This window comes from Opisthorchis viverrini, assembly GCF_000715545.1.
Source record: "Opisthorchis viverrini unplaced genomic scaffold opera_v5_1, whole genome shotgun sequence".
Classification (NCBI taxonomy): Eukaryota; Metazoa; Platyhelminthes; class Trematoda; order Opisthorchiida; family Opisthorchiidae; genus Opisthorchis; species Opisthorchis viverrini.
The window spans coordinates 663,437-674,426 of NW_008751657.1; the positions used below are offsets into that span (position 1 = coordinate 663,437).

The 10,990-nt window shown below is 44.5% G+C and overlaps 1 protein-coding gene across 1 annotated transcript in view; it reads right to left on the reverse strand.

Annotated features, from left to right (window-relative positions):
- Nucleotides 1–1,142: 1,142 nt before the first annotated feature.
- T265_00012 (hypothetical protein) overlaps nt 1,143–10,990 on the reverse strand; it is a gene marked incomplete at both ends in the record, with an annotated part of 21,156 nt that continues 11,308 nt past the window's right edge. The window contains 2 exons of the mRNA XM_009163669.1: nt 1,143–1,507; nt 8,899–9,001. Of these exons, the coding sequence (XP_009161933.1) occupies nt 1,143–1,507; nt 8,899–9,001 (468 nt within the window). The remainder of the gene's footprint in view (nt 1,508–8,898; nt 9,002–10,990) is intronic.

Genomic DNA, 10,990 nt, shown 5'->3' on the forward strand with positions numbered 1-10,990 from the left:
TGTTCCTTGACTTGAATAGTGCGTTCAATTCTGTCGACCGGTTTGTTCCTTTTAACACGCTTGTACAACAGGATATGCCCAAGAAGTTTGTAAATATCATGCGCTGTTTGTGTGCAGAGGCCCGCCTGAGACATTGCGTGGGGAGCTCTTGAAAAGCTTCCTAAAGGCAGTTATGTCCTACAGGGTTGGCCGACAAGAAAGTACACCCTCCATTTTGTTTAGTTCTATTGTTGAAGGTCTTCAAAACCCCGACGTTCAGATTCCTCCTAGAGAGAACACTGTCCACCTGGAATATGTACGCGAAATCGTTCTCATTTCCGAAGAAGAGCATAAGCGCAAGCACTACTTGGAAAGCAAATCTGGTTCATTCAGTCCTTCGGCACTTGCCTCGCATCCACAGAGTGCAAATATATGCTACAGGACATGTCTCTGTAGGTTTAGTGAGGGACTTTGGGCGTTGGGGAATGCTATATGTATCTCGAAAGTCTCAGTAGCTCTGGTGATAGTGTGATAAGCGCAATGAATCTCAAACGTCAGCAGTGTGATTGTAAGTTCGCCCTTATTGTGTGATCAAGAAGGCATACCGTCTGACTGTGTAGCATTTGGAAGAGACTCAAGAGGATGATTCTGGCAAGCTCGTCTAATGTCCGGATCTACCAGTCTTTCAGTTGCCAAGCGATTCGTCCGCACCTTACGCGGCCCTGGAAAACGTAGGGAGAACCGACTCCGGGTGAGCGGTGGTCGGAATCCACAAATGTGTTCCAAAACGACCGGCAATCAGTTATTGAATCACGCCATCAGTAACTGATGGCAATGTGATCTATTTGAGTTTGTGGCTGGCGTGCCGTTGGAGGACACCAGGTGGCCAGACGACTTCGGCTACTTCGAAGGTTGGTCTTCATAAAAGAGCATGTGATCAGCACACAGCTGGAGGAATCATTCACCGTTGTCCTTACGTACCAAGTCCAATCCATGTCGACCTTCCACTTGAGTCTCACATACGCTAAGCCTACCCAGTTGTGCATTCAAATCTCCGGCAACCACCATGATATCTGAGATTTTAGCTCGTCGCAACAAGGCATTCAGGCCGTCGGAGCTACAGTCGATTGGGGCGTAAGCAGACATCGATCAAATTCACGCTATTAAAACTCCTTCACAGACGTTACCAGACGAACCTCACAGAGGTGACTATCAACAGGTATCCAGTCAAGCAAGGATACTTCCGCCCGGTGACTTATCACGGTACCAACCCCTGCACATCCCGCCACAGAAACCTCCGGATCACCAGAGGTGCGCAGCCGGAAGCGAATGGAGACTGGCGTAGCAGTTAGCTCAGTCACTGAGCTTGTATGTTGAATTCGTGTTCCTGGGACACAGCACACACCAATGCCAAGCGAGTCCAGTGTGAGAGCAAGAGCAGCTTGTTGTCCTGCTTTCTTCAGAGTGCGGACGCTGAAGGCAGCTAGACAGATTGGGTGTCGAGGTTTGAAGAGTGATTTGGAGATAACTGAGGATGTCGGCGCCGTGCGACTGGTAGATGTTGCGCGCGAAACCGATGTAAGACGAACGGAGTTATCAGTCCCCAGTGCGAAAGAGGAAGAAGGGAGGCGTCAGCAGTAGCTATTTTCGCTCACTCACCCTTCTCTGTGCAGCGATTAAGGTGACACGGCTGATGATACCACGTGACGGTTGATGTGGCATGAGTTTATTGTTAGATGTAGGTATCATGTTTGTACATGGGCTCGAATACTTTCAGGGTGTCCACACCTAGACAGGAAGACAGTTAGGGTCGTCAACCAAAGCCCTTGGCTCAAAAGCCTAACTACAAGGCAGTGATGATTGGCGGGAACTATAAATGCATTACGATTTCTACGGAACAAGTCACCACATGTTCTTAACCCAAACCTGGAGGACCAGGAGACTATGTTTGTCAGGCCTTTAACCATTGACCAACCCATAATGACAGACTCTGTGAGTGTCGCGGGGACTACCCCGGAATAGCTCAATAGGTCACTGAGTTGCGTACACCGGTATGTGCCACGACATATTCCAGTCTCTTCGTGACGGATGGTGTGGTCACTGTGAGGCGACTGGTTGTTGTGAAAAAGAGATCAAGGTCTTCTAGGCTATGAGGACCGTGGAAAAGTTAGGTAAGGAAACTTGCACACTGCGAGTGGCAGCATTGGCGGCTGTGTTTATGAGGGTGGGATATTTTGTGAGTACCATTCGGGTTGTGGTTTTCCTATGTCGACAGGTATTGATTCAAAATGAATTAAGAACGTTTGGGAGCCTCATAGAATTAAAATGCTGGTGTGTGTAGGCTATTCCATAAGGAATATCTAGATTCATTATTGAAGGCAGGTAGTATTGAAGGAGGCTGAGTATGTAGTATTAAGCATCAAGTTGAGTGTTGAGCGGGGTCAAGACCTTAGCCGTTTAAGCCTCAACTGGTTCAGTCGCGTCGTTTGCACTATGACACTGAGGAGTCGTATTTAATCACGCGTTCGGTATACTTGTTCAGGGGTACCGTCATTATCACAGACTCTGGATTGAAGAGGCAGTGGACGTGGCTAGAGGTTTTCATATGTGGCCAAATTAGGCTTTAGCTACTCGGTTTGGCCAAAATTAAGGTTATTGGATTAACGCAGACCCAGGTTTGGAATACTGCAGTGGGTAGACAGCTCCGAGTTGTCGGAATGAAAAGGTGAAGGAAAGTGTGTAACTGCGGTTGAAGTTGTCGCTTGACAATCCAATTCCGGCTTGTTAAACTTGAGTACTTAGTGCAGCTAGAACTATTTTTAGAGACTAGCACTGCGTGGTGCCTTGTGAATAAGATACACAGGATTTTTGGTGTCATTCACGAACACGCAAGCTTCTCTCGACGACATGCGCTTGAGTATATCCCTGATGTGTGTGATGAAAGCTCTTGTCCTGACGGAAGTATTTGTCTTCCCATTTGGAGTATATGTGGAAATATTCACTACTCATAAGTTACACGATATTTGTACCGAAGAAGGAGTGCCGAACACGGCCTGGAAAGCAGTAATTACTGCAACCTCTCGCGCAATCTTCCAATCACCTAATACATCGATTTTGGATCCTTCACACTGCTCCTAATGAAACCATCTAATCCAAGAAGCATCTCTTCCGGAACGTTTCCGCCTGGCATGGCCGACAGTCATATGTGATCTTCTAATTGAAGGCTGTAAAAACCGATGGTTGCTGTTTTTATTTGTGCATGCCTTGTTTTGTCGGCTAGACTTAGGCTAAATATATTGACTGCTATTGAGGACTTGGATTTAGCTCCACACTATTGGTGTTTACGCACATTCTGGTCCTCTCGATGGGCACCTCTTATTAAAATGGCTTCCTTTGGCCCATATACACATAACAAAGTCTCCGCATCTTCGAGGGTTCATCCCTTTTGGTTGGCCAGCTCGGCAAAACTCTTGTTCACTCTAAAACTGGTCTCTGATGACCTATTTTACTTGTCTTGCCTGTCAGAGAGCGATTCAATCCAACAACACTCCTTTACTTCGCACCACACCTTTTCCTTTATCCATAAATTGTGTTATTCATTGTCTAAGGTCAGGCAAAATTCAATGCTACTATCCCAAGTGATTACTACTGCAACCAAGCGGACGCCAACTGTATGTAATGTCATGCAACAGGGTGTAACCATCATTTCGTTGCTAAGCTACCGAAACTGGAGGCACCTGCCGCTATAATTCACTGAAAAATTCAAGTGTACAAACCCAGAGGGAACTTGATGTGACTCTCTTTGCATGCCAACATGACTATAATAGAGGTGTTGGACCCCGATGTCTATAATTTGCTTGATATTTTTGCAGTTGTTTGCTTTCTTTTGGAGTGGCACTTCCCTAGAGTATAAAGGCCCTACTAAGTTACTTTCGAATTCGTATTCCAAGCATCAACTCTGAGGATGCTTGGGTTGTTTCACAGTGTAGTATAGTTTGGTAATTTTTCAAGGCTGAAATCGATGAATTCCCCACGTCTCATCCGAGACTCGGGTTGCACGGCAAGGAATTGAAATATTTGGCACAGATATTTCCCAAGAACGGAAGAAACCCATGGCTTCGAAATTCAGGACGGTAATCAGAAACGATGGGTTTCGGCAAACCATGCCATGAAATCAGACACTGAATCCATTTATTTATCGTGACCAGAGAAGACTTCAGAATACTTACTCCAGAAGCACGCTGAAACCGGCATGTTCTTCTGCTTGGGCGTGTTTGCAATTTGACCTATAATATCATTCAAACTATTTGTCCATCGTCGTATTGGCTATTCATTGGACTTGACCGAGACACAAAGAGCTCTTATTCAAATGTTGGCCTACGTAGCAGTCACAAACAACAGTTTCCGCACTAAATTTCAATTTCGACTACCAATAGCGTTCACTTATTCATGCCTCAGACGGAAGATCTCGTGGTGCCGACATCGACCAGCTGATGTACAGAACATGCCTACTGGAGCATATGTTGTGACTGTTGCCCAACTAATGATAAATAATACAAAAACTGATGAGTGATGTACCCTTTATTACGCAAGTGCGCTTGTTCCCCCTGATTACTCGAATCGGTGGGTTAATTTCTAACTAGGAATGTTGGAACAAGCGATTGTTAGCCCTGGTGGCGTAAGCGAGGAGGGGGATATCTCGGCTCAGTCATTTGACACTAACTTATCAAACTATGCACGCCAGAATCTCATTTCGACAGTGATTCCGAATTAGCATACAATTATTTGTATTTCAGTCATTTGGTTGACCGACTCAGTGGAAAATTTGAGCCACTGTCAGTCGTTTCCCCTCCGCTCCTGCGGCGATAACGTAACTCCAAACACAACCGTCGTATCATAAATACAACAGTGCTGTATGTGACATCTTGGTACGCCATAAAAGGTTTCTGATAGGAGTGAAACAAGTGAGTGCAAGCGGTTTCGTTCCTTCGTCTCGTTAGTGGAATCCGTAAGGCTGTTATTGACAGTATCATTGATGCAGCTATCTGGTGGGTAAGGTCCAGCCTGGCAGAACAACCGTCGCAAGACACAGACACACACGTAAATGCTGCGGAATTTGGTGCTGATCAAGGTGTCTGTAACCGGTTGGGAAAATAAAGGTAACCTAGTTAGTTGGACGACGTAAATCATGTCACAGTGTTGCCCGTTTGACCAGTGCTGGTCACCAATACTGGCAAACTGACAGAGACGAACGAAAAAATACACATAGATAATACCAAAAACAGACACAGTTAAAATTCCACCATCTGTCCAGACCAGAACGGGAAATATTTCGACAACGCTATCAGCTAAATCTTCTTATGCGATTGTAAACAGCGGTTCTTTCTGGTATCCCTCTCAAAACGAAACATTCCCATCATCTTCTCATCCATGCTACGAGGTGACCACGGCATTACGCATTTTACACTTGTTACACGACGGTTTCTGGTACAGTACTTCCATTCACTTGAACAGTTTTTGAGGCGCGGACTGTCTTCCAACTGCGGGGCGGCACACTCCGGGACTTAGCCACATGGTTCCCCAAGCACTTCCCAAGATTACACACCACAGTGGAATTACACTTTGGTATTGACTGTGATTTATTGATTGGTTATCGGAATGTTTGTGTTATGGGCAAGAATGGTATGCAAATTTTCGTGAGCAACCACTGACTGGACTTAGCTCAACTAAATCTACAAGTTGTCCTCCGGATAAATCTACAGCAGCATTTTTTCGAATATTTTTTCACCGACTAAAATATAGTACACCTGAAGAATGGAATGAAACCAAGCACAATAACCCTACATTTATCAATTAATCATCATTGTTTTTACTATCATCCAGAAATACAAAAGCTTACTGGATTATCGTGATCAGCGGTTCTCAGTCAAGCTTGTCCGGTTGGAAAACCATTAGATTTTAATTACTAGGGCTGACAAACATTACAACAAGTCGCGCTCTTATGTGTGGATCGCACATATCCAGGGGCGTTGCATAGTCTTCATGTTCACTACGCACGAGGTGGAACGATGTATTCTAGACTCAGGAAAACTACTGAATAGTACTTGGATTCTGATGAAAGTTTAAAAACCTGATATAGGATACACGCTATTTCCCCACCCACCCCATTCAACTGCTCACTGATGATGTCTCCTCGAATGAGGACGAAACGTTTGCAAGCCAATTACCAAGCCCGGCGAATAGATCATCACCATGTGATCAACTACCAGATACACGCTATACTTCTCTCCAGTGGTCGGCGCCCAAGAAGGGAATATTTCGAAATCCACCCGAAAATGATTCCTGAAGGAAAGTGGACTGGTTGTCACGTATCTTTATCATTTGTAAAATGAAAAATAACTGTTCTCAAGTGCGTTTCGTCAAATCTAGCCATTTCACCCAAAATTTCACTCGTCTACCTGCCTGAATTGGAGTTTATCTAACAGGCGCGGTCCCCGATTCTCTATCAGTCTCATTATCTACCTGAACAACAAATTGTAAGCAGCTGATAAGATGTAAACATTTGCAAATTAAAGAGACTCAACTGAATCCCGAATGAATGTCTTCAACTGAATGTATTGCACGAAGATCACCTCATGTTCCATTCGTGAGATTGCTGAAAACTCTTCGACAATCCACTACCGATTTAGCCTATCCGATGGCACTCGACCAGGGTGAAAGCGGTCGTGGGCTGTCAAGCAATTTTCAATAACCCCATGAATGGTGCGTTCTGTCAGGTAGATATACTGCGATATCCAAACTATTGCTGTCACAGCCCTGGTGGTATAAGCAAGCTTTATTTTCCAACAACATGACCGCTAAACTGTCTCTAAAAACCAAAGAATAGCGGTGGAGTTATCACATAATCGAAGCTAACTACAGTTACTCATAAGAAAGCAATGTTTTTCTCCCGTGCTAGAGATAGTCGAATACTGCTCATCCTTCAATTTACTAAATCAGGACGCGGTCGAATTTTAGAGTTGGTAAGGTGAGCTGGATGAGAGTTACCAGTAAACATAGTGTAGCAGAAAGGGCACTTAGGGTCACCACCTCCGGCTTATTAGTCAATGATTAACCTGGGTCATTCAAAGGCCGATTTGAAGCTGTCTGCTAGGGCGATTGGGCTACTTGTCTTAAACACCGTTTTAGGCTTCTGTGACCGTGTTGCGATAGCTCCTTGCTGAGCAATTTTCTAATGGTTTCTGGGTCTCACTGCTTTAGGTGACTCGACCGGTGTGCACACAACGGATAGAACCCGTAGGGATTTTTTCACCAGAGTGACCGGTTGGGTTCACCAGCAAATAAAAATCTAAGTGGAGAAATGAATGCGATTGTCAAAACATGCATGCACATTCCATCCGAATGGAATCACACCTTCGAGACACTATATGTAATGGTTCTATGTATACTACTACCGGTGTGTGCGATAGCGACCGGCTCAGGAAGCAGTTTAGGGACAATGATGACGAATTCGTTTTCACAAATGAAATGAATCCTTGGCGTGAAAATTCAAAAGGTTTTATATCCACCGGCCGTTGATTGCATGGGTAGCTTGGAAGTAGCATGAGAAGTTGAGACAACCGCCGACAGCAACTCAAATAATAGTCTAAAATCCATTCTAAAATGACTCGAAAAGGTGAACAGCCTTTTAGTTGGGGAATTTTCCGACCCAGAAGGATCCCACCAACAGAAAATTTGAAAGGCCTGAATTTTTCTCTTTCGCAAAATGCTGGACTACCCAATTGGGCTTATTGCATGTACATTTGTTGACACACTGTATTACTCGATCAGATTTTCAGTCGGTATTCGACGTAGTTTGCACAACGTTTCACATGAGTATGATCTTCGATACAAAGGTTACGAAAGAATGCTCGTTTTGTAACGAAACACACGATGCAAATATTTGTGCGATCGATGCTCAGACGCTAAATCACTGCCCGTAGTGTCGAAAAAATACGGAGTTGTTTGAACTTCAAGTCAGGCTATAGCTTCTACAGATTCACACACACACACACACACACACTAGTAGGACCGAAATCTCGTCAGGTATGATCGCCGGGGACTTATTCTAGTGTTCCCCATCACAGAGAGATTAGAAGACAAGAGTAAGTCTTCGAGGAATTTTCTTGTTCTGCCGACTCCATATTTGGTAAGAAGACGTACGCCAATAATGTGTTTCCTTGTTCGAAATACGGTGGAACACTATTGCAAGAAGCTTCCTTGTTGCAATCAACATATAAATGTATGCCCCCATCGAGTACCGTTCAAGATAGATAGATAAGTATGCGCAACAAAGGTATTCATTAAAATGTATTTCTGTTAAGCATAACCCTTTAATTATCCTCTTGAAAAAAACTACCCACTGGTCACGTGGCATAGAAATTTTTTCAGGCTACCAAGGTGACAGTCACTTCTCGAGCTCTGGTGTGCATGATCTTTTGGCAAAAAACTGAAAGTTTATTGTATTAGACAGTTATCAGCCAGTGTGCCACCCAAGTTCACATTTGTTTCATAACCATGGATATGTGGGCAGGCTGGGTTTATGACTTTGCAGATCAAGACCTTTATCTCCGTGTCCTTTGGGGATTCGCAACTGGGTTACATTTACTGTGCAACCACTCAGCACCTCATGTGAAACCTCCACATCACTCTGACATTTCCTTCCAATCTGTAGTCGCAATATCGAAAACCAAAGAGCATCTGAATGTTATTTCCCCACAGCAAAAATTTCGGATTGGCTTCACATGGCCTTGGTTGTTTACAAAGATCTCAACACATCCTTATCGTCTACGGAATCTTCGACGGGGTATCAACAGTGGCCACGTTTTTGCCTACGCGTTCTTACCTAGCACAGCTGCTTTGTGCTGAGAATAGACTCACCCGCTTCAGCAAGTTTTGTTAACATTACAAATTCACCTAATGGAACACACTGCATATAAGGTTGCTTGGAACTCTCCGACAAGGGACGACTGGTTCCATCCGCCTTGAAGCTCATCAGATGGGTCCAGCCCCCTTGTATCCACCGACCTCATGTTCTACTTTCACCCACATTGTAGGAAATTCTCAGAAAACACCAATTTGCTTTTAATGGGAAACATAACTGAAGCTCGCATTTTCGTGGTCTTTTTTCCGCTGAATATGCTGCACAGGTCGCCTCGTCTTCCAATCAGTACGATAATTAAGATACCAAAGCTTATTTTCCTTGCAGAACAAACGATCGACGAGGTTCCTGAAAACCCTTGGATAGTCTACAGCCATTTTCACCCTCTTGAGGATCATCAGGTAGGCACAGTCCCCAAGTCCGTTAATCCCACCTTCTACTTGAACCCACACTGAAGGCAATTCATGAAATAGACTCATTTGCAGACTGATTTAAAAAAAATGATCATATACCCCAAACGATTATCCTAAGGTAGGCCACAGAGTACCTCCTCGTCATGCAACCCGAATGTACTTTGATATTGCTGACCATAATGCAGGCATTAGAACGGACAGTCGCTTTCGTAAAAGCAGCATCATCGCTGCAATGTGCATACCGATGAGAACCTGTACCTCGTTTGTTGTCTTTAACAACAACTTCAATATTCTTAATGAGACGCGTGCACATTCTCGTGACTCCATAAACAAGAGCGGATGACCGTAACAAGACCATTGTGGAAAGGCCTGCCGTATCTCGGTTGCGTTATAGCGAGTGTTATCCAGATCTTTTGCTGGCTGTACACAAGTATGGTATTCTCGGGGAGCACCCCGCCATTTGCCGTCTGTGTCAGTGTGAAATGTGATGAGAACAAGTAACACGATCGATGCGTCTGTGGATGCTGCAAAACGAAAAGGATGTAGTTAGTTCTGTAAATGGAATTTCAGACGCTCTTGTTGCGCCATCAGTCAACCAAGATGAGTAAGTTTTATCCGGGTCATAGTGACCCAGTACAGACAGTGACGTTGTATGAGCAACATGGCTTCACATCATAACGAAATGCGGAGAGAATGTGGATAAGCTGAGTTGACACGTAACTGTGGTTGTCACTGCACGTAGAATCATTAGCAAAACAGGGGAGGGGGGTGGAAACCCCAACCCGACCGAAGTTCACGGAATCCCTGTTCCTTACAAAACTATCGTAACACTCGCATCCACACAGACGGGCGAAAATTACAAACTACGTTGAAGAGGGATCATCACGTGAACCAAACCAGAAGAACCGGCCCCTGCTAGACCCGAATCCATTTAGGTTTCCACATCGGCCTAACACTTGGTCACCAGGGCTAATACAAAAGTTCCTCAGCCGACACCTAGGAGAGATTTAGCTTGACTTACCTGACCTCGACCAACCTCGTATCCTAGTCACTTGGCCTGAGGAAACTTTTGTGTCAAAGCGAAACGTTGTCCAGCAATAAATCTTCCGATTGTTGTCAGACCTTTCCGAAAACGATAACTACTCAATCGGTTCGAAGCGTTTATCATCTGACTGAACATACCACCAAGTTGTTTAGTTGTCAATTTGCGGACGACGTGACCTAGAGTACATTCTGCGTTCCGATTGGTTGAAATCGAGCGCATCAAAACACGCGGGAAATTCACTTTTGTGGGAACATTTCATCAGGATCTGTTTGGGTTGATCGAAATCGAGATTTCTACATATTTCTCCTCATCCATTTCAGTGCTTATATTGATACTGGTAACTGCGAAGCATTGAGCTTGATTCCCGGTAGTGGATTATCACACCAAAAGGGTACGACGTAGGCGCGCCCGGCTGATACGCTGTATAGAATTTTGAACGACTAATGGGTCCAAAGTGAATAGCCTGTGCGGTTCATCGCCTTCCGCTATTCCCTACTAGCTCATGCACATACTTTATAGGTCTACCCATTAAAAAGCAGGCATCCAGTTACAATATTTCCCCCAGCTGACACGTGATAGCAGCGTGCTGATAAAAAAAACTTAAGAAGATCCGTTTCGGCCATATATATATAT